The sequence below is a fragment of the Purpureocillium lilacinum genome (genome assembly GCF_023168085.1).
Source record: "Purpureocillium lilacinum CBS 284.36 DNA, scaffold_7, whole genome shotgun sequence".
In the NCBI taxonomy this organism is placed as follows: domain Eukaryota; kingdom Fungi; phylum Ascomycota; class Sordariomycetes; order Hypocreales; family Ophiocordycipitaceae; genus Purpureocillium; species Purpureocillium lilacinum.
In genome coordinates, this window is record NW_027072117.1 from 1,536,561 (window position 1) to 1,557,560 (window position 21,000).

Sequence of the window (21,000 nt, forward strand, 5' to 3'; positions counted from 1 at the left end):
GCGGAGTTTTGATTCGGGCGAAAGAAAACGATGCATCACGAGCACGGCACGGCACGGGCACGGCACGGCATGGCATGTCTTTTTTTCTAGACGCTGTTTTGCGGTCATTCTGTCAAAACAATGGCGGCGTGCTTTCAGGGCTGGAGCGAGCGGACACTTTGCATAGTAGTAGACGCGCGAGGCAGGACGGACGGGAATACCCATTTCATTTTAGCTAGCACCACCGAAAAAGACTTATGTCCCTTTCTACCTTCTACCTTTTTTACTTGCGACAATGGTGCTGGTGCTGTGCGGGTGACTGTGATGTCTGTGAGGTTGTTGCGTGATCTGGTCTACCGAGTCTCATACATTCATCCGGCATGGTGTTGTCCGTCCTGACACCCTTAGATACTAGAGAGTATGTAAATCTTAAGAATCCCATTCAACTATCCACCAACTCCGTCATTACCGTCCCAATGTCTCCCATGACCCGCGATGGCGTGTATGCCGTCGCCCAAGACAGACAGATAGATGCCCACAAAAGTACCATGTACACGAAACGGAATCGCAAACGAGGTACACTGCAAAATCCAGACTACAGCTCCTCCATCTGGCCGCACGCGCCCTGCTGCCACATGCGCACGGAGCGGACCGTCATGCCGCGCTCGTCGCCCTCGGCCCACGTGGGCAGCCACTTGTCGGCCGCGTCCCAGAACGTCCACTGCGCGTTCTTGGCCTCGTCGATCCAGGGCTTGCCGCCGACGTGGTCCCTAGAGGAAGATGGCGTCAGCATCCTTTATCTTGCAATATCGAGCAGCTGTGTTTCGATGCGCTTCGCCGCCGTCGAAACGTGAAGGGAAGGGGTAATAGATGGGTGGTAACGGGAGAGTAGAGGGGGATCGCCGACTTACAAGAACCAGCCGTTGCGGGACCCGACAGCCACGTTGAGGACGAGGTAGAAGCGCTGGTCAAAGGGCGCGTTGCCGGTGGACGAGTTGCTGCGCGCCCAGGGGTTGGCGAGCAGGGTCTGGTTCTCGGCCATGCTGGCGAAGCGGCCCACGTCGTAGAGCGGGCGGTCGCGCTCGAAGCCGATGAAGAGGATCTGGTGGACGCGCGAGTCGATGTAAAAGTAGATGTAGTTGGGCGTCCACTGCACGCCGAACGTGTGGAACGACGACGAGTAGTCGCCGCGGCGGATGCGCTTCGCGTTGGTCGTCTTCCAGTACGAGTCGGTCTCACTGGTGGGACCTGTTTTTGGACGTCTTGTCAGAGATGGCCCGGGGTATGTCACATTATATCGACAAGAGTAAGGAGACTTACCCCAGTGAAGCGTTCCGTAGTAGTAGTTGCGGCCGCCTTCAGAATATTCTCGCCCGTTGCCGCGGGACTCCATGATGTCGATTTCGCCGCTGCGGGGCCACTGGCCGTATACAGAGTCTTCAGGCATCATCCCTGAAGGGCCGCCGCATTGTTAGTCTCGGGGTGACTGAGGATGGAAAAAATACTTTTGGTAGAATTTGAGGTGATGGGAAAGAGACGACTCACAGATGGCGGGCCAGATCCAGTCCCCCTTGGGCATCTTGGTCACGACCTCGACCTTGCCGTAGCGGATGCTCTTCTTGCCCTTGGTGGACAGGCGCGCGGAGCGCACAGGCGGAATCATGATGCCCTTCTTGGGGTCAGATCGCGTCACGCACGACGAGTTCTGCTGGCTCGTGCAGGTGCCATCTTTGAGCAGGTCAAGCGTGTAGTTTGCGTAGAGCTGGTCGCTTGTGATGCCCGTTGTCTCGTTGGTAAGTGTCGGCACAATGTGCAGTCCCGAGGTATCAATGTACGAGTTCTTGGCGTCTGCCGTTGTCCAGTCGAAGGCGCCTGTACCGAACCCGTCCAGCTGCACTTCGTGTGTCCAGATGTCCGTGTCGAGCCTGTCAAAGTGGTCTTCATATACGAGACAATACTGTAGGTTCCCGCCATATCAACGGTTAGTTCAGTCCTGTTTCTGCCTTTGATGGGAAATGAGGGTGATGAGATAGGTGCACTTACATCAAGGTTTCGGTACGGCCAGACCAGGAAGAAGCAGATGACTCCAGCGCCGATGACGCCCAGCGCCAGCCACGCCCAGACGATGTAGTTGTTCCAACGCGTCTTCTTCATGGCTGGGTCCGCCAGCCAGGGCTTCTCATATTCGCCGCGCAGGCGGTAACTCTTGAACCTGTGCCTGAAGCTATCATCCACCGATGATGCCCGGGGCGTAGCGTGCGATGACGGCCCGAACGTGCTGTGAGTGGCAGTTGCCTCTGTGGTCGCGGGAGGCAGGATGGCTCGGGCCCTCCGCTGGACGGGTGAGCCGCCCTCGGATTTCTCCTGCATGTCGACCATGACGGGCTGCTTACTTCAAGCTGATTGCCGACGGATAGACAAGGAGAGAATCTCAAGTACCGACAGGGAGACAAGGGGGAAACGAGAGGCGTCGAAGGGATATAGTCGGCGCACAATGGACGGAAACGACAGCAGCAACACGGCATGTCCGATGCGCTGCATGGCCGGCCGCCGATACGAGTTCTGTGCTTGACTGGCCGCACCGAGAACGGCATGCCGGAGTGCTGCGACCGCGGAACTTGCCTCACTGGACAATCGTAGATGGTTCGGAGGGCGCCAGCTGCATCCGCAGACAAAGGCTAGAAGCAGCTGCGTTCCAACGCCGCGGACTCACAACAACGGCATGGCTCGGATGCTACGCTCTAGAATTTTTGCCTGGATGTAACTCTGCAGGGCCGCGTTTGTGAGATCGTGCTACGGCTGCGGTTTCTCTCCACACACCGGTGATCATTTCCTCAGCCGATCTCGCGGGAAGGCTCCGGCCGAAGAGCTTCACCCCTTGGCGGCATCAACATCGAGTCCAGAATCGCCCAGCGCGTGGCGATAAGTAATCCAGTCTGCTCAGATTTCATGTGTACAGCTGTTGAGAAAGGTCCTCGTACCTGACCTTTCTACCCGCACGGGGGCCAAAGAGCCAATATTGCAACGCTGATCCTTGCACGCTGCTTTTTTCAGCAAGCTCCAGCATGAATGCCGTCATCTGGGTGCAGCCAAGCCGTGGCGGCAAGCCAGGGCCTAGAGACATGGGACGAGCTGCTCGCCGCGGCCCGCCCTACCCCGGTCGACGCTCCTTTGCATCCGGCAAGATATATCTCTCACGGCTGCATCCATGGGGCGCCGCTGGCGAGAATAGAAGGCTAGCTGAAGAGGATGGTCGATCGCCTAAACAGCTGCGAGGCTCGCGAGTCACGACCGCTGCTAGGCTCACGAGTCACGACCGCTGCTGAACGACCCATGCCCCTGAAGTTCTGGCTCGTCGCCGCTGAGCGAGGTTGCGCTGGCCAACATGCGTACAGGCGCGTGGTGGCATCGGCGGCGAGGACGGGACAAAAGAGCCAGGCAAGGCAGGACAGATGTCGTCGGTGTGGCGCCTCCACCAACTCACCCAAACCTCATTCCAAATTCCTGGGCCCCGGTTTTCCATCCGTCCTGAACGGCGCTGAGCCGGGCCGGCACTAACAATAGACGAGCCGGACGCCACGATCTGGTGGCTGAGATGGGTGGTGGTCATCACCCCCGGCAGCGGATGCTTCCCCTGGCATTGGCGGTGCGGACACTTCGATGATGGGCCGCACGAAAGCAGCGCAGGAAACAATTGGCGGACTTGGCGAAGCAGACCGAGCGGAGCCTGGGTTCGCCGCCGCGAGTCGTGCATGTACGAGGATGCGCATATCTGCACCTCTCGGGAAGCCAACCGGCCGAGCAGATAGATGATGCAGAAGGACGAATTCCTCCGACGACGTTGGGGACGGCACTGCAGCCGACTGAGATTAGCGCGCGACTACCTATTCTTCGCCCACGCTAATAGGAAGGTGCGGCCGCTGTGCCGACTTCACACCTTGCCGTCTTGTCAACCAAGGAAGCCACAATGGGGCAGCGTAACTTCCTCGCTGAACGTGAAACATGGCGGCCCTGCGGCACTGCGACGTGCCCATGAGGAAGGCACGAGAGGGCGTGGTTTCGCACACGCCTCAGGACTCAGGTATCCACAGATTCGACGGATGCGCCTAAGGTGTCCGTTTTCTTGGCGACAGAGTTGGAACTAAGAAAGCGACCGTCCGCCTCAACAACACCGTTCCATCTCGGCCTCTCCAGCGTCAACCATTCAGTCATTGCCGTAGCCTCACTCGGTGATTGCGACGGGCCGACGTTAACCTCGACCACGGTTCAGCTCGGGCAAGGAACGCCAGTGCAAAGCACGACTAATCGACACATCCGCCGGCACCAGCTCGTTCCGTGCTACGAAGTTACGAACTGGACGACACCCGCTGAGATACCGGCAGCCTCAGAGATTGTCAGTTGTGCCACCAGCGAGTGGCATGCGCTCCGAGTCAAGACGCTCGATGAGGAAGCTAGTTGCGCCATCTCCAATCTGCTGCGTCTGCCTCAGTGACCTTTGCAACATCAATGTGGTGCCAAGAATGACCTCTTGCGTTGGCGTGATGCCATACCATGTTCGCTCCTGCGCCGTCGTTGACGGGGCCGATCACAGGGGATTCCCTGTTTGCCAGGTCTGTCTGCCTGTCCGTATCTCATCTCGCCAGCCAACAGACCGGCCCGGCTCGGCCATCGCTTGTTCTTTGCGTTCAGCCTACTGCTTTGAAGTTAGCAACCCATACCGCCTGGTATGGTACGGCAGAAGTCCCCGGACCCATCCTCAGACCGGGATCCTCGGCCAAGCGGAGTTTGGTACTCACCGTTTGCCCATGCTGGGTCGCTTGTTGCGGATGCACTGAAGTTCTACAAGGGTTCCTGAACGCACGCAGCGAGCCAGTCTTCACTCGCGCTTCTGGACCGTATCAACGCCATATCATCATGATTAACTTGCAGTTCGTTGAGATATGAAGCTATGTGAGCCCTTTGGTCCACCCTGTTGCATCGGCCGTCTCGGTCGTAACCTCGACACGGCGATATCGACCAGACATCTGTCGTGATGCATCCTCGACACCGTCCTTTATCTGCTGAATCGCGTCATGATGGGTCTTGACAAGCCTGGCTAGGCGGTTCTGGGCCGCTTCGATGCTAACGGACGCGGTCACCAATGGCCGTGGTAGCGTCTATCATCACCGGTAGAGCCGTGGCCACAATACGACTCTGGTCTTGCGGCGTTTACTCCTGCAAGCGAGACGAGCGATCCACACGCGGCGCTTGGTCCACCCACGGTCCAGGAACAGAGCATTAGCGGATGCAATGCTGCGGTCCGCTCAGCCGGCCTGGGCTCCGGCGGGCGCAACTAACCAGGGTACAACTCTCATGCAGAAGTCGTGTCGAGGATGCCGCAGAGACACAAGCGGGTTCGGTACTTGATGGCTTTGATATTGGTGTTCAAGTCCAGCTCGGCCCACTCCCGCCTCCGGCATCGCCATGGGTAGAGCTAGGGCGTCCGCGACACGGGTAACATCCGAATGCCGTTATGGACGGTCCCGTGAAGACATGGCACCTCTTGGCAGGGCCACCACGGTCCTTGACCGGTGGCCAACGTGGCCTGGAGTCCTCGAAGTCCTCGACTCGCTGCTGCGGGTCTCGAACCTGCGAGGCGAGCTAGGAAGTTGGGACGAGCTCGCGACGAGGTGGCGCCGTGTTGATGGAGGGTTACGTTCCCGGTCGTCAGCCCCCAAACACTTCGATTGACCTGCTGCTTGCCATTCATAAAACATTTTCAGCGGATACCCTTCGAGTCTGCTCGCACTACTCGAAAACCAAGAACTAGTATCCTCGACTATCCATCTCGGCCACCCCATCCGGCTGGTCTGCGCTTGCAACCTAACCACGGTGCCACTCAGACGGGATCCCGATGATAATCGCTGTGACTTGAGCCAGCAGATGGTCTTGATTTGTAGTTTTGAGACGTGGTGTGTCGGCTGTTAATATTCTTAAGGTGCTCGCCCGGCGTCGTCACGCAAGTCGATCGTTGTTGTCAGAGTCAGACACACCTTGAGGCATAGAGCAACTGCAACTTGTATCCGGCAGCATCGGCTCCTGGACCACAATCCGCCATGGATCCCTCACCAACGCCCTCCGTCCATGGGCTCACACCTCTCCCGAGGAACAGGTCCTTTGCGGCCCCATCATTGGCGTCGTCAGAGTCCAGTGGGAGCCACGCGGGACCGACTACACCGCAGAATGGGAGATATGACGATGAGTTTCGTTACAAGACGGTAGGCAGCGCATCGTGTCCCTCCGCAATGTGACGAGACTGACTTGCACATAGATGGTCAGATACCTCCACAACAGAGTAGTGGCTAGTGGCTGGACGCCCCCGGAATCCGCTCGCAGTCACGACGACTGTCTTGGAGTTCTGCTGCGGCGCTCCAGAGGCAACTATGTCACCGCGCCGGATACAGTCCACCATGTCCTATTAGGAGCTGTCATGCGATTGAACTTGAGCGTGGCGATTACGCTGCGGCCACAGCTGCTCGATGGCGTTCTGAGATCCCTGACGCCAGGACAGACAGAGCTCAAGTTCAAGGACGGCTCGCAGGTCCAGATCATTGATTCTCTGACGTTTGCACACTCGGCGACTGTCAAGAAGTTTCAGTATGCTTGCATTTGCCGGCAAGAGCGGCTTGTCCTAGTCTGGCACGATGATTTGCAGAACATCGTCCCGGTCGCTACACAGATGGAAGAGAAGCTCCTGTCACTAGTAGGACTCACGCTAGGCGGTCGCTATTCTTCACAAGCTAATACTCGAACCAGGTCTGGGGCGAAAGTAGGCTGCCGTTCAACATTCTTCAGATGCCCAGCAGAACGCCCTCCATCATGTCATCGGGCATGTCCAGTCCGAATGGCTATTCAACCCCGGCACTGGAAAAGGCAGCACCCATGTCATACGTCAACGAGAGCGCGGAGGAGCTCGACAGAGACCCCGGGATGGACCGCCCCGAGTCTGTCGCCAGACCTGTAGCTCGTGCTTCGGCCTTCTTCGTTGGAATGGCAATGTGCCTGTCCATCTGCCTGTTGTTCGGCGTATACATCGGCAAACTAGTCACCGAGTGCATTCTGGACGGTTCATGGACTCGCCTGGCGCTCGTGGCTCCAATCCCGCTGCTGATGTGTGTCAGTCTGTTCTTCTTCCAGGTCATTTTCAGCAACCTGTTCCAGATGATCGGGCCCATTGGCGGTGTCAGCACCAATTCGAGATACTACTCGTGTCATAAGCCATGCCTGAAACGGGCTTTTGCAGATGGGTTCCTGCCGCCCAAAATTACCATTCAGATGCCAGTCTACAAGGAGGGCATGGAGTCCGTCATCATGCCAACCATTCGCAGTCTTCAGGCTGCCATCTCTTTCTACGAGTCTCATGGTGGTTCTGCCAACATCTTCGTCAATGACGACGGCCTCCGAGCGGGGATGAACGAGGAAATCGTGAAGCAGCGACGAGACTTTTACCACGACAATAACATCGGGTGGGTCGCGCGGCCGAAGCACAACGGCGACGAGGGCTTCGTGCGCGAGGGCAAGTTCAAGAAGGCATCCAACATGAACTTTGCACTTAACATCTCCCAAAAGGCGGAGGCTTACATTCAAGAAATGGTTGACGCCCGGCTTGCCTCGGCTGGGTCAGACATGGTTGATGAGGCCGAGGAGGCCAGAATGTACTCGGAGGCTTTGGCTCGTGTACTGGAGGAGAACCCTCTTGCTTGGGCTGATGGCGACATACGCGTTGGTGAGCTCATTCTGATTGTCGATTCGGACACTCAAGTGGTAAGCTGCACACCCCTTCGCTCAACCAGGAACCGAAGCTGACGCATCCAGCCCGTCGACTGCCTTCTCTACGGAGCTGCGGAGATGTTTCTGTCTCCCGAGACGGCTATTGTCCAGCACTCCACCGGCGTCATGCAGGTTGCACATGACTACTTTGAGAACGGTATCACCTTCTTCACGAACCTCGTCTACACTTCCATTCGTTTCTCTATTGGCTCTGGCGAGGTGGCCCCTTTTGTCGGTCACAATGCCTTTCTCCGGTGGCAGGGTAAGCGACTCTCGTGACGAATCTCCAAGGCCCTGCTAACGGTCTGTAGCCGTTCAAGATGTGGGAGTTGAAGACGACTCCGGCTATGTCCCTTACTGGTCAGAGAGTCACGTTTCTGAGGACTTCGACATGGCGCTTCGCCTGCAAATGCGGGGCAATACCATTCGGATTGCCAGCTATCACAACGACCAGTTCAAGGAGGGCGTCTCTCTGACCATATACGACGAGGTTGCTCGCTGGCAAAAGTACGCGTACGGCGTGAGCGAGATGATATTCCATCCGTTCCACCGCTGGATCTTCAAAGGACCCTTCACGCCGCTCTTCTACACCTACCTCGGGTCCAACATCATGCTTTCATCCAAGATATCCATCATGGCGTACATGTGCTCCTACTTCGCCCTCGGATCGGCTCTCTTGCTCACCGTCATCAACTACTTCATCGTGGGCTGGTTCCGCGACGATCTGGCAAGCTGCTACCTCACGTCCTGGAACGTCTTCCTCTCGCTGGTCGTCGTCTTCAACGCATCGGGCCCCATCTCCCTCGCCATCTTCCGCTACCGCACAGGAGAGCGCTCGCTCCTAGGCTCCCTGGTCGAAAACTTCAAGTGGATGCCTATGATGACCGTTTTCTTCGGCGGCATCTCGTTCCACATCACGACGGCCCTGCTCGCGCACCTCTTCCACGTCGACATGCAGTGGGGCTCCACGTCCAAGGAGAAGGAGGACAGCAACTTCTTCCAAGAGATGCCCCGCATCTTCAAGACGTTCAAGTGGATGTACCTGATCATCGCGCTGCTCGTCGGCGCCATGGTCTACCTCGGCGCCTTTGCGCCGCCCGACTGGGCCATTACGGACTTTTCCGTCATTGTGCCGCTCGCTCTCAACTTGGGCTTCCATGCGCTGGTTCCGCTTGTGCTGAACCCGAGCTTGATGGTGTTCAACTACTAGTGACAAACTTAATACAGTTTTCTTTCCATCATGTCTTTCTTTGGGTCAGGGATATGAGGCGACATCTGAATCTGGGCAGACCAAAAGCAAGATGACTTTAAATGAGTACATGCGGGCGGCAAGTGATGGAGGATGGATCGCAATTTGTTAAAGCTCTTATCGCTGTACGGTTGCCGTTCAAGTCTTGCACATAGATATCACGATTTACAACCTTTGCTATACAAGCATCCAGACGCAGTGTATTATTCGTCATGACTTCATTCAACTTTGTCTATCCTTTACCGCTTCAGTCATCTACGATGTTGATGCCGCGGTTCTTCTTCCGCTCGCTCTTCGCCCTGCCCTTGTAGTGCTTCTTGCCCGCCACGACCTGCACGTCCTTGGGGTCGATGCCGTTCTCCAGCGCGATCATGGAGCGCGCCTTGCGCCCGCTCAGCTGCTTGCTCGCCGCGCTGTTGCCCGACGCGCTCCCCTGCTCCGAGTACTTGTAGCTGAAGGGCATGGCGAGGTGGCCCTGCACGTTCTTGGGCTTGAAGAATCCCGCGTCGAGCCTCTCCGTCTTGGGGCCTGCGGGCATGGCAATCATGTCCGACTCCGTGACGGAGGGCGCCACGGTGTCGTCGTCCTCGAGGGAGAGAGAGTGCGCAGCAGTGACGAGAGCGGCGCGCCGCTTCTCCGGCAGGTGGAATTCATCGTAGAGCTCGCTGTTGAAGGCCTTGGCATCCTCGATGCCGGGCGGCGGGCGCACGAAGAGCAGCTTGCCGTTCACGTAGTCCTTGAGGACGTAACGCGCCGCGCGGGACTCGTCCGGTTGACCGAGACCCTGGGTGTGGAATCCACGTGCCATGGCGTACGCGCGCAAGAGCTCCGAGGCTGTGGGAATACCGGTGCCTCCCTCCTCGAGCGGTCGCGTCTTGATGTGGATGCCGTACACGGCCTCGAGGAAACGCTGCGGGATCCGCAGCGTGACGAGCCCGACGGGGCCCGTGTACTCGCGCATCTGGTCGATGGGCAGGACGCCGTTGCAGACGAGGTCGGCTTTCGTGAAGGCGAAGTTGGGGAATACGAGACCGGGGCAGTCGCACAGGATGACGCGCTCGCTGAGGTGGATGGTCTGGAAGTGCTTCGTCTTACCCGGTGTGGACGAGACGGACACCTTCTTGGCGCCGATGAGTGCGTTGATTGTCGAGGACTTGCCGACGTTAGGGTAGCCGACCAGGCCGACTTGCAATTTGTGATCCGCGCCTAACAAGGTCAGATTCTGTATTCGAGTTTGTAAGACGAGAACCGTTGATAGACATACCTGCATCCGCGGGGGCGTGTTGGAGGAAAATATCTTCCAACTCCTCAACCGTAAGGATTTGAGTGTCGACATCACCGTCGGTGTCAACCCCGCCTTCTTCCTCGCTCTCCTCTTCCTCGTCGGACTCATCTGTATCCTCATCCCTCGCAGGCTGCTTACCCTCCTTCTTGGACGGTTGCGGCGCCGGCGTCGGTTCCTCGTCGGAGTCACTGTCCCTTTCTCTCGCCTCGTTCAGCTCCTTGGCCAGTTGGGCCGAGAAGAACCTATACGCGATGCCGGCCTTTGTCAGGTACTTTGCCCAGGCCCTTCTTTGCCGCAGCGTCATCATGTCGGCCTTGTTGATGAGCAGCAGGTTTTCCTTCTTGGGGTCCACCGCCTTGACGTAGACCTCGAGGTCGTCTGAGCGGAACAGAAGCGGGTTTCTCGCGTCGACGATCTGGACAACGAGGTCGGACCGTTCAATGACACGCCAGAGCTGTCTCCAGACCTCAATGTTGCGCTCAAACGGGGTCATGAGAAGGTCGTTGTTCTCCTGGAGTTCGGCGAGGCCTCTCCTCCAGTTCAGGAAGGCTTCGCGCTCGCGAACGTCGAGCTCCTGCGGGGTCGTGGAGGCATCCCACTTCGGCCTCCTCGGGACGGTCAAGCGCGCCTTGTGCATGCGATGCTTGCCCAGCACGGCGCGCTCCTCATGCGCCGAGAGAAGGTAGGGGTTCCGCTGGTCGGTGTGGATGATCTTGACGTTGTTCATCTTCTCGGCGGTGAAGTCTGTGCCCGCCAGCTCGGCAGTGGCCAGGAACTCATCCAGGGCGCCCTGCTCCGTGACAGAGCGCATCTTCACCCAAGCCGCATCCTGCTTTTCGTTGACGAGGTACTGCTCGCCGGTAGCATGATTCGTCCTCGTGATGGCGGATGTCTTCTTTCTGTCAGAGCCCTTGTGCTTGCCAAAGCGATCGTTCATCAAGGCATTGCCGAGCCCGACGCTCTTCTTGGACTTTGCCAGAACCATGGCGGCGGTTCGTCCGTTGCTGCGCTGGGAGTCCGGTTTTCCAAGAGTACCGAGCAGATTAGAGAACAAATGCTACCAGGATATGTGAAGATGGCGACTGAGACTCTGGGACTACGGATCAAGGTCCCGGAGAATGATGCAGAATGTGAGATGAGTCGACCACTGCTGATGAATAATGCGTCAGGATGGAGGGGCAAATTTTCGGTCCTGGCGGAGTAGGCTAATCCACACTGTCTTGGAATCGGTGCCACCCTGGTGTGGGCACAGTGCTATCGAGATCGGTACTGTATCCCGCAGGGTCCTAAATTTTGCGACCGCAGCCCAATTTCGTCGTCGCCCTCAATCGCCCATCCTCCAAGTCCTCATCGCAGTTGTCCGCACAGTCGCAACGCCGCCAAGATGCCCAAGGGAAAGTGGATGTAAGTCTGCACCGCCTCAGGCCACCTTCCCGGCCGGTTTGCTAACCACAGACTCGAAACAGCGACAAGAAGACGGCCCAGCACTTCACGCTGGTGCATCGCCCGCAAAATGACCCCCTCATCCACGACGAGAGTGCGCCGGCCATGGTGCTGAACCCGACGCAAGTCCCGGGCGGCTCCAAGGCAAAGCGCCTCGACGATCTCGCTTCCGAGCTCGGCTCCGATGCCGCCAACATTCGTGCCAACGAAGGCGAGGCTGCCTCATACGGCGTCTACTTCGACGACACCGAGTATGACTACATGCAGCATCTGCGGGACCTCAACACAGGAGGCGGAGATGTCGTTTTCGTCGAAGCGGAGACGGGAAACAAGAACAAGGGAAAGCAAAAGCAGTCGCTCGAGGATGCGTTGAGGCAAATGGACTTGGAACAGAAGTCTGGCGACGTGCTTGATGAAGAGATTCTTCCGTCCAAGAACCTGACGAGGATCACGTACGAGGCCCAGCAAGACGTGCCAGACGCGATTCGCGGCTTCCAGCCCGACATGGACCCTAGATTAAGGGAAGTGTTGGAGGCGCTTGAAGACGACGCGTTCGTGGACGAGGCGGGGGATGACGACCTGTTCCAGCAGCTCGCCAAGGACGGCCGAGAGTTGGACGACTACGAGTTCGAGGGTGAACAGTACGACGAAGATGATGACGAGGGCTGGGAGTCAGACGACACGGCGAAACCCATCAAGGAATTCAAGGATGAAGTACCCGAGCTGGTCAAGGCCCCGACAGAGCAACCTGAAGAGGGCCCATCTCAGGACTGGCTGGAGGACTTTAAGAAGTTCAAGAAGGAGCAAAAGTCTGGACGAGCACCTATTGCGCCTTCGCAGTCAGAGTTGCAGTCGACCTGGACGACAACAACCAATGGCGGCAGGCGGAAGAAGCGCAAGGGCGCCTTGACCGAGGCGTCGAGCTTTTCCATGACTTCGTCGTCGCTCGTCCGCACGGAGCAGATGACGCTGCTGGATGCGCGGTTTGACAAGATCGAGGAGGCTTACAACGAGGATGAGGAGGATGACATGGCGTCAGTGTCTGCCGTGTCGGCTGTATCGAGCGTCACGGGAGCGACGAGAGGAGACTTCGACAACATCCTGGATGACTTCCTGGGTAACTACACCAAGCCAGGCAAGCGAACCTCGAAGAAGACCAAGGCGCAGACTGGGCTGGAACAGCTGGACGAGATCAGGCAGGGCTTGGGACCGGCCCGTATTCGAGGACGGTGATGGCATTAATGACCAAATAAAGCGTTGATTTCGATTATCATCATGGCTCTATGACAAGACTAGAACAAATGGAGTACGGCTTGCCGCCTCGGCGTTTATTGCTTCAATTGCGAGATAAATCGGGTGGCTGTACATAATGAATTATGTTGGCCCAGGCGGGCAGCGCGACCGCCATACCAGCCGCGATGCATGGAGTCGCAGATGCTAGAAACCATGATTTTTATTGAAACAATACAGGCACGACACAAAACAAGCCTTGTTCTGGGTGCTTGACGCTCGTGCGATGACTTTTCGCATGCCCGGTGGAAGGGTGTAAGTCGAGTGAAGCAGCGAGCCATCACGTGACCGCCAAACGGTAGCTCAGAGCTGCCTCGCGGCCGCCAAACGGTCAACGAAGCTCCTCTTGCATCGAACAATAGCTGCTCTGCGCGCCGCTTCGCACATTCACCACCTGCTCTCCCGCAAACCCGTCAGCACTCATCCTCCATGGTCTTGCAAACGATCCGGATGAGTGCGACGCCCGTTGCATCATCGAGCTAAATGTTTTCGACACGCTCCGCGTCGGCCGCAGGTGGCTTCGGCAGTCGGGCATTCGGCCAGGCCAACGCGCTCGGCGGCGATGGCGCGAGCGATAGCTCCTCGAAGAAAGACAAGCGGAAGAACCAAAACGACGGCAAGCGCGCCTTCAACCCCTTCAGCCAGAATGCCGGCAACGCGAAGCACGGCAGGGGGGAGAAGAGGGGTGGCAAGCAGACAACGCGGCGCAACGGGCGAACGACAGACGACATGAACGACGACAATGAGCTCACACGATCCTCCGTATCGGATGGCCTGTCGAGCGCGCCGGGCTCCGAACCCGAATCCAACGACCCGTTTGCGAAGCGGATATACCGACAGCTGCACAAGGACGGCATCAGCCCGCCGCCATGGCCGTCAAACCCCGGTAGCGACACCAGCAAACCCGCAATGGCAAGGTTCCGAGAGCAGCACGAGGACTACCGCCAGCGAGTCCGCCGTTCGCTGACCAAGGCCGGCTTGATCGACGACCCCAACAAGCGCAAGAAACTGAGCGAAGCCATCAGCTTCAAGGGCATCTGCGAAGACATGTGCCCCGAGTACGAAAAGATTCAGCGCATCACAGAATCCGACGTGGTCAAGGCGGAGAAGACTGGCGGCGTTGCAGATCTTTCGCACATGGTCAAGAAGCTCGCTCGCTCTGCCGCTGGACAGGAGGCGCCGTTGCCCATGGACGTGCGCTCGACGCGGGCTCTCGGCTTGTCGCTCGACTACATGTTCGGCACCTTGCTTCGCGAGGATGAAAACCTTCGACACCTGCATGGATTCGTCTGGGACCGCACTCGCGCTATCAGACGAGACTTTGCGTTTTTCTCGACCATGAATGAATCCGAGCTCAAGACCCAGATCTATGTGCTCGAGAACATTGCTCGATTCCACGTCACATCACTGCATCTTCTCCCGCAATTCGTCTCGCCTGGCGACAGGATTGAAGACCTCTTTTCCGAACACCAGGAGCTCGAGCAGCTCGGCAAGACGCTCTTGTCTCTGAGAGACATATACGACGACTGCAGGACACAAGACATTGTATGCGAGAACGAGGCCGAGTTCCGCGCCTACTACCTGCTCTTCCACGGCCGCGACCCTGGAATAGTCGAAGCATTGCAAATGCAATGGGATCCTCGCTTCTGGAACGATTCAGAGGAAGTTAGAATCGCCCTGTCTCTCGTGGAAGCGATGCACAATAACCAGGACTTTGTCGGCTCTGCCAAGCACAAGGAAGACGGCCCGCTCCTGGCATGCACGAGTGCGTACACGACATTCTTCGACATTGTCGAGGCCGTCTCGACCTCTTACACCATGGCTTGCTTCGCCGAGTGCCATTTCCCCTACGTCCGTCGAGCCATACTGCAGGCCGTCAAGCGCGCACTGACGAGGCCCAAAAATCCGGTCGAGGACGTTACCGCCGAAGCGCTCAACGAATTCCTTCGCTACGATACCGTTGAGCAAGCGATTGAGTTTGCCGAGCTGCATGGCTTCTCCTTCACACCTAACCGCGAGGATCCGGCCAACGTCAGCAGGTACGGGCTCGTGCTCAGGGACAGGTCCTTGGTCCCTTATCCCAAGGTCGATCACCAGTTCTCTCGCAGGCTGGTTGAGAAGAAGAGGGGAAACGCCACGCTGCCGCAGATCCTCCGCCGAACAATATACGACCGAGTTAGTTCCTCGGCGTACTTGCCCAACGGAGGCCGAGAGGAAAGCCTCTTTGTGCAAGATGAGCCTCAGCAGGACCTTGCGTCTCCAAGCGTCGTTGCGGCAGACTCAGGGACAGCGACGAAGCAGGCGTCGTTTGGGGCATTCGGCGCCACACCTCAACCGAAAACACCAAAAACACAGGGCGGATTCGTTGTAGAGCCAGGTACGGAAGTTGTTGGAAACGTCATTATTCTTTGTTGCTAGACGTGCTGACCGTCTATAGACTCGGAGTCGGATACTGAGGCGCCACGAAACGCTTTTCAAGGAGCTGCGGGCATGGCCACGAAGCCTGGGTCACTGTTTAACGCCAAAGGACAGTTCGGGGCGCCAACGAATGGAAAAGCCAATCTTTTTGACTCGGCCACCACCGCTGCTGCCAGTCAGGGAGAGAATGCAGCGCAGGTCAAGCCGAATCCCTTTGCTCCCTCTAGCGGAGTTGTGGAGAACAAGGCAGAGGCCAAGCCGAATCCCTTTGCTTCTGCTTCCGTCTTTGGCAACAAAACGGAGAGCCCGGCGCCGGCGAAGCTAAATCCATTTGCTGGAGCCTTCCAGCCTGGCAATAACGCGTCGGCTCCTGTCGCAAGCCCATTTGGCGCTTCGCAGCCATCGTTTGGACAACCGCCGCCGTCCAATGCCAGCAATGGACCGGCCAGCACTGGTGGTGCCATATCGAACCCCCTGGCCTCGACAAAGCCAAGCCCTTTTGCAGCAGCTTCGCCAACATTCGGAGGCTCAACGACACCCGGCGCAGCGCAGCAAACTACCTCTACGAGTCCAGCCCTATTCGCTCCATCAGCAACAACGAATGAAACTCCCTCGCCATTCACCGCTCCAGTGGCCACAACCTCGATCCTTGGCGGAACAACTGGCAAGGCCCCTCAGGGGGGTGCAGCAGCAAGCGGCAGCCTTTTTGGACCTCCTCCTTCATCATCCCCAGCGCCGAATGCCACTTCCACACCAGTGACGTTGGGCATCGCATCATCTCCTTCATCATCTGGGCTTCTAGATACGGGCAAGCCACAGCTCAGCGGCCAGACCGGAACCCCGACTTCGCTTCCCCCGCAGATCAGCTCCTCGTCTAAAGGTTCGTTGCTAAGCGCAATCTCGCAATCGACAGCAACCAGTCAAGATCAGCCGTCTTCTACCAGCGTTCTGGGGATGCTCGGGCAGCCAAAGCAGCCCGTATCTACGGACACCCCCACCGTTGGCTTGCCAAAGTCGGCCAGCACTTTCACAACCATCGGACAGTCGCCGCTGCCCAAGCCTGCGGCGGAAGAAGCATCCACCGCGTCGCCCTCGCTTAGTACTAAAGCCGCGGAACCACCAAAGGAGCCGCCTGGTCCTCCACGGGATCTGCTTGGCGACTTCAGCAACTGGTTTGTCAATGGTGATAATGGACTTCTGTCTGACTTTCTCGTTGAGTCAGTGAGATGGATCACTAGCGAAGCTTTCAAGCAGTTCACGCAAGAATCTGAGGAGAGGAAGCGGCGCGAGGAGGAGGAGCGCACTAATGCTGAAGTCGAAAGGTTCCGGGTATACAACTTGTCCCTGAAATTCTTCTATCGCTGGAAGCGGGCAGCTCGCGAGAAGCGGTTGCGCGCGCTGCGTCGAAAGGCGAGAGACGAACAGCGAACCTTCTATGCGGCTCGCCAAGAGGCTGAGCGAAAGGAGCGAGAGGATTCTCGGCGCGCGTCGGAACGACGTGATGCGGAACAAGAGGCCGCAGGACATTCCAAGGAGTTTCTCAGTTTGATGAAGAGCAGGCGAGCGGCCCAACGGGATGCTACGGAGTCGCTCCTGGCCAGCGGAATACTGTCTGGCCTTGGCCAGGAACGACAAATGGCACGAGCCATCGTCAACGATGAGCTAAGATCGTCGAACGGCTCGCAGTCGTCGAGGCGGCCGTCATTCAGCTCGTCGGTCGGTCCCTCCAGAAAGGAAGGGTCCAAGACGCAAGCACTGCGACGCAAGTACTTTGATCAACCCGACAAGTTCAGGAGGTCGTTGCCCTCATTGTCGTCGGAGGACCGTGGCAGCCCTGGAGTCACGAAGCGCAGCAGCAACGCGTCTTCGCGCTGGAGGCTCAAGGCCATGGGCATCGTCCCGCTGGATGACGGCACGGCCGTTCCGGAGTCTCTTGCGAGAGAAATGGCAGCATCTGGCTCGCTTCGCTACTCGAGATCGGTGTCTCCATGGCGACGGCGGCGACTGTCCGCCACGGACGCGATCCAAGCGGAGATGCAGCGCCTCCCACCCACGTCGCACGGGGGCGATGGCAGCAGCCCGGTCAACAATCTCACGCTGAACAGTAAGAGGAAACGAGACGACGCAAACACATCGGAGCTAGATCTTATCGACGGCAGCTCCAACAAGCGCGTCATGAGCGATTCGGACAGGCCGGGACTGGAATCGGCGGTCGAGACATCACCGGCAAACAAGCGGAAGCGAGCAGTGGACGATGATGTACACAGCCCTGTGGCCGATGGCGGCGCGCAGAAACGAATCATCAGCGACGCAGAAAGGGTCACAATGGAGCTCCAGGCCCTACGGGCAGAGATGGAAGAAGGGACGGAGTGGTACAAGAGCCAGATCGAACGATTTCGAAGCGAATCTGAAGCCCGGGGGACGTCCTGGTTTGACGAAAGCATATAGCCGGCGTTACGGAGGAATGGCGGGTCGCATTTTGCGCAGCAATGCATTTCGGTTTCCCCATGAGCTGTCTGTTCTGCCCCCTACTGTTTTTGTTTGGTGGCTTGCGGGCTCGTCAAATACCCATAGAGTTGGATGGACGTGCCACTGCAGTTTGGTTTGACATGTTGGAAGGAAGCGGGCAGTGCTTTTTGTTGGCCCCTGGACTGAACGGTTCGGGGCCCGGTCTTTTGCCCAGTTGGGATTTGTATATCCGGAGAGGGTCCAGGTTGACATTGTATCATAAAGGGGGTGGCGTCAGGACAGCGCGATGCCTGGTGGCTCGCTGGCAAGGGGCACAGCGATCGGAAATGGAACGACTTTGTCACGGGTGTGGCGCGCTCTGCTTTTCTGGTATACGAGGACTTGGGTAATGTGACGTGTGACGACAGCTTGACGTTGACGGATATGAATTTGACGAACGTGCGAGCTTGGCCTCGCTCAAAATACAACTGCGTATACCTCCCATGAAATTAAGAAGTTCGAACTCCGAAAGAAAAGAACAAAATCGTCTGTTCACCCTTTGGGCGGCGGCGCAAACTCGGTCTGGATCTTGGTCGTCTCGTAAGGTGAGCTCACGCTGCTGTCCCTGCGCTTCTTCTTCTTGCGTTTCCCTTGCCCTTGCTGCTGCTGCCACTGTTGCTGCAGCTGTTGATGGTCGTGATGTTGTTGAACGCTCCGCGGGAGGCCCGACTGGCCCTTCGGCACGGGCGACTTGCGCCCCGTAGCGAAGATGGGGCTCGAGCCGACGGCCGGGGAGCCCGTGGGCTTGTATGGCGGGTTGCTTAGCAAGGGCACGTTGGAGAAGGTCGAGACGGCGGAGACGGCACCGTCTGGCGAGGCGTCGACAGGGAGAGACTCAGTCTCGATGGACGGTAGGGGTGTTCCTTTGCTGTGCCCCTGAGGAGGATCCGGCGCGGGGCGCGCAGGCCATATCGCGATGGGCTTGGAGTTGGCGACGGGCGAAAACGTCGCCTGCGCCACCTTTCTCGTCTTGTCATTACCGAAGAAACGCCCATCATAGTCCACCTCCTCTCCATGCTCCCCTCCTACCGCCCCTGACGCCTGAGCAGCCGTCCCCGCCATCACGCCCTCCTCACGCCCCGACGGCCCAGCCGCCGGCGCCGGCGAATGCCGCTGCAACGGGAGCGGCGACGATGAAGATGGCGGTGGGGATGGCGTGGCCAGCTTCTTGATCCTGCGGTTCTTGCGTCTGCGGCGGCAGCACACAAAGACGCAGCCTGCGGCGAGGGTGACGAGGGCGAGCACGCCGACGACGATGCCAGCGATGGCGCCCCCGGAGAGGAGCGCGCCGTCGTTGCCGTCCGGGGCGGCTGGCGAGGGCCGGCGCGGGGACGTGGGCGGGGAGGGCTGCGCGGGCGAGACGGTGGTGTTGGCGAAGACGGTGTCGTTGAGGCCGAGGACGAGGCCGCGCGAGGGCTTCTGCTTGCAGGCTGCGTCGAGGGCGATGAGGACTGCCGGAAGTATATTAGCTGGGTCCGTGTTTCTCTCGCCAATGGCAACATGTATGTCTCAACACACTCTTTCCGTATGTGCGTCGTACGATATGTGCATACGGTATCTCTGTTCAGGGGGCTCCGGGGGCCAAAACTCACAGTTGGTCAGATAGCGATGCCTCCCATCCGCCTTCACGCACTGCACGCAGGCGTCAAAGTAGCGGCTCTTCCATACGCCCCTCTCGGCCTCGCAGTACGAGTACGTGTCCGTCGACGCCCTGGCGCGGTCGCCGACGACGGGGATGCCGCCCTCGAGCGCGCGCGCCAGCCGCCCGCACGCCTCGGACGTCAGGCACGGGTTGGAGCCCGCGCCGCCGGTGCCGTTGGGGTAGCCGAAGATGCAGAAGTCGATTGCGTAGCGCATGTTGTCTGTGGGGAGCGAAGTCGCAAGGATCAGCTTCTTTGGTTCAATGGCGTCTTTCGCCTCCATCTGTCTGGAGATCTGGTTGGGGGTTGGCATGGAGGAGGCATATGTTGTCTGTGGATAGGGAATAGGGGCCAGGGGGAGGGACGACGATGCCGTTCAACGATGGCAGGTGTCGAGGAGCGACCCATTGAATATGGCACAGAGATGAGGTTTGGTTCTCACTTACACACGAACCACTGCTGGTCGCTCTCGCCGGCCTGCTCGAACGCGCTCTTCTCGAGGCACGCCACGCACTGCCGGAACTGCGCTCCCACGGCCTGTTGCTGCTGCTCCCTTTCCAGCTGCTTGTTTCCCCCTCCGCCATTTCCCATCTGTCGGTCCTCGCAAGGAATATCCTGCCTTCTTGGCACTGTCGTCGTGGACGCATTCCGCCCCAGCGCGGTATCGTTGGCGCAGAGTTCCACGCACGGCGAGCCGGGCGATACCAGCAAGCCTGTGGCGGCGGCGGCTGCGGCGGCGAGCAGCCATGACGGTAGTACGACGACGACGAGCGCCGCGTTTGTTAGGCTGGCCAGACGGGCCATGTCTGCTGTCCTCCAGTTTTGCCGTCTGTGGAACACCGGCTTGCCGCGGCGTGTATATCACCTTCTAGTGCAGAGAAGTTGCTGAGGCCAAAGGGAGCGGTTTGATGTGCGGCCCGGTGCTCGTCGTTGTATATATCACGCCACCGCTCAATCAGTCAGTCACCGGAGGGATAGCAAAAGAAGGAATCACTGCTCAGTGTGCCAGACACTGAACGGTAAAAGAAAGAACCAGGACTTTCGACATTCCCGAACATGGTATCGAGACCGGACAGGTCGGCGACTTGATATCCCTTCCCCCCCCCCCCCCCCCCAAAGACGGCCACAACGCAATACAATACAAGATGAGTGTATGCGGTAGGCGATCCTTTTCCTCCTCTCCTCCGTCTCCGCTTCCTCCTCGAACCAGTAGACACGGGGACGCCGCCAGACCGGAACGCTGACCCCCCTTGGGCGGGCGCAAAAAGGGTCCCAGCGCGACCAACAACGTCGCACAAGCGGATGTGGGAAAACAAGAAACTAAACGAAAGGGGAGAGGGAAACAGCATCTACAAGTTACTCTGACCCTCGCTCGCCCG

General features: G+C 58.4%; 6 protein-coding genes across 6 annotated transcripts; 3 read left to right on the top strand and 3 right to left on the bottom strand.

Annotated features, from left to right (window-relative positions):
* Positions 1–574: 574 nt before the first annotated feature.
* On the bottom strand, positions 575–2,358 carry PLICBS_009360 (uncharacterized protein; the record flags this gene model as incomplete). Its single annotated transcript, XM_018324974.2, has 5 exons — positions 575–749; positions 891–1,227; positions 1,300–1,431; positions 1,525–1,936; positions 2,023–2,358. The coding sequence occupies 5 exons, from the start codon at positions 2,356–2,358 to the stop codon at positions 575–577; spliced, it is 1,392 nt and encodes a 463-aa protein (XP_018176368.2).
* Positions 2,359–6,448: 4,090 nt separating this feature from the next.
* Positions 6,449–8,998, top strand: PLICBS_009361 (uncharacterized protein; the record flags this gene model as incomplete). The annotated part of the gene is made up of 4 exons (XM_018324977.2): positions 6,449–6,721; positions 6,775–7,782; positions 7,834–8,050; positions 8,100–8,998. 4 exons carry the CDS (start codon positions 6,449–6,451, stop codon positions 8,996–8,998), a joined length of 2,397 nt encoding a protein of 798 aa, XP_018176371.2.
* A 286-nt stretch (positions 8,999–9,284) lies between these two features.
* Positions 9,285–11,307, bottom strand: PLICBS_009362 (uncharacterized protein; the record flags this gene model as incomplete). The annotated part of the gene is made up of 2 exons (XM_018324978.2): positions 9,285–10,243; positions 10,302–11,307. 2 exons carry the CDS (start codon positions 11,305–11,307, stop codon positions 9,285–9,287), a joined length of 1,965 nt encoding a protein of 654 aa, XP_018176372.2.
* A 399-nt stretch (positions 11,308–11,706) lies between these two features.
* Positions 11,707–12,998, top strand: PLICBS_009363 (uncharacterized protein; the record flags this gene model as incomplete). The annotated part of the gene is made up of 2 exons (XM_018324979.2): positions 11,707–11,726; positions 11,789–12,998. The coding sequence occupies 2 exons, from the start codon at positions 11,707–11,709 to the stop codon at positions 12,996–12,998; spliced, it is 1,230 nt and encodes a 409-aa protein (XP_018176373.2).
* Positions 12,999–13,538: 540 nt separating this feature from the next.
* On the top strand, positions 13,539–17,921 carry PLICBS_009364 (uncharacterized protein; the record flags this gene model as incomplete). Its single annotated transcript, XM_018324980.2, has 2 exons — positions 13,539–15,432; positions 15,493–17,921. The coding sequence occupies 2 exons, from the start codon at positions 13,539–13,541 to the stop codon at positions 17,919–17,921; spliced, it is 4,323 nt and encodes a 1,440-aa protein (XP_018176374.2).
* Positions 17,922–18,473: 552 nt separating this feature from the next.
* On the bottom strand, positions 18,474–20,425 carry PLICBS_009365 (uncharacterized protein; the record flags this gene model as incomplete). The annotated part of the gene is made up of 3 exons (XM_018324981.2): positions 18,474–19,432; positions 19,574–19,843; positions 20,068–20,425. 3 exons carry the CDS (start codon positions 20,423–20,425, stop codon positions 18,474–18,476), a joined length of 1,587 nt encoding a protein of 528 aa, XP_018176375.2.
* Positions 20,426–21,000: the final 575 nt, after the last annotated feature.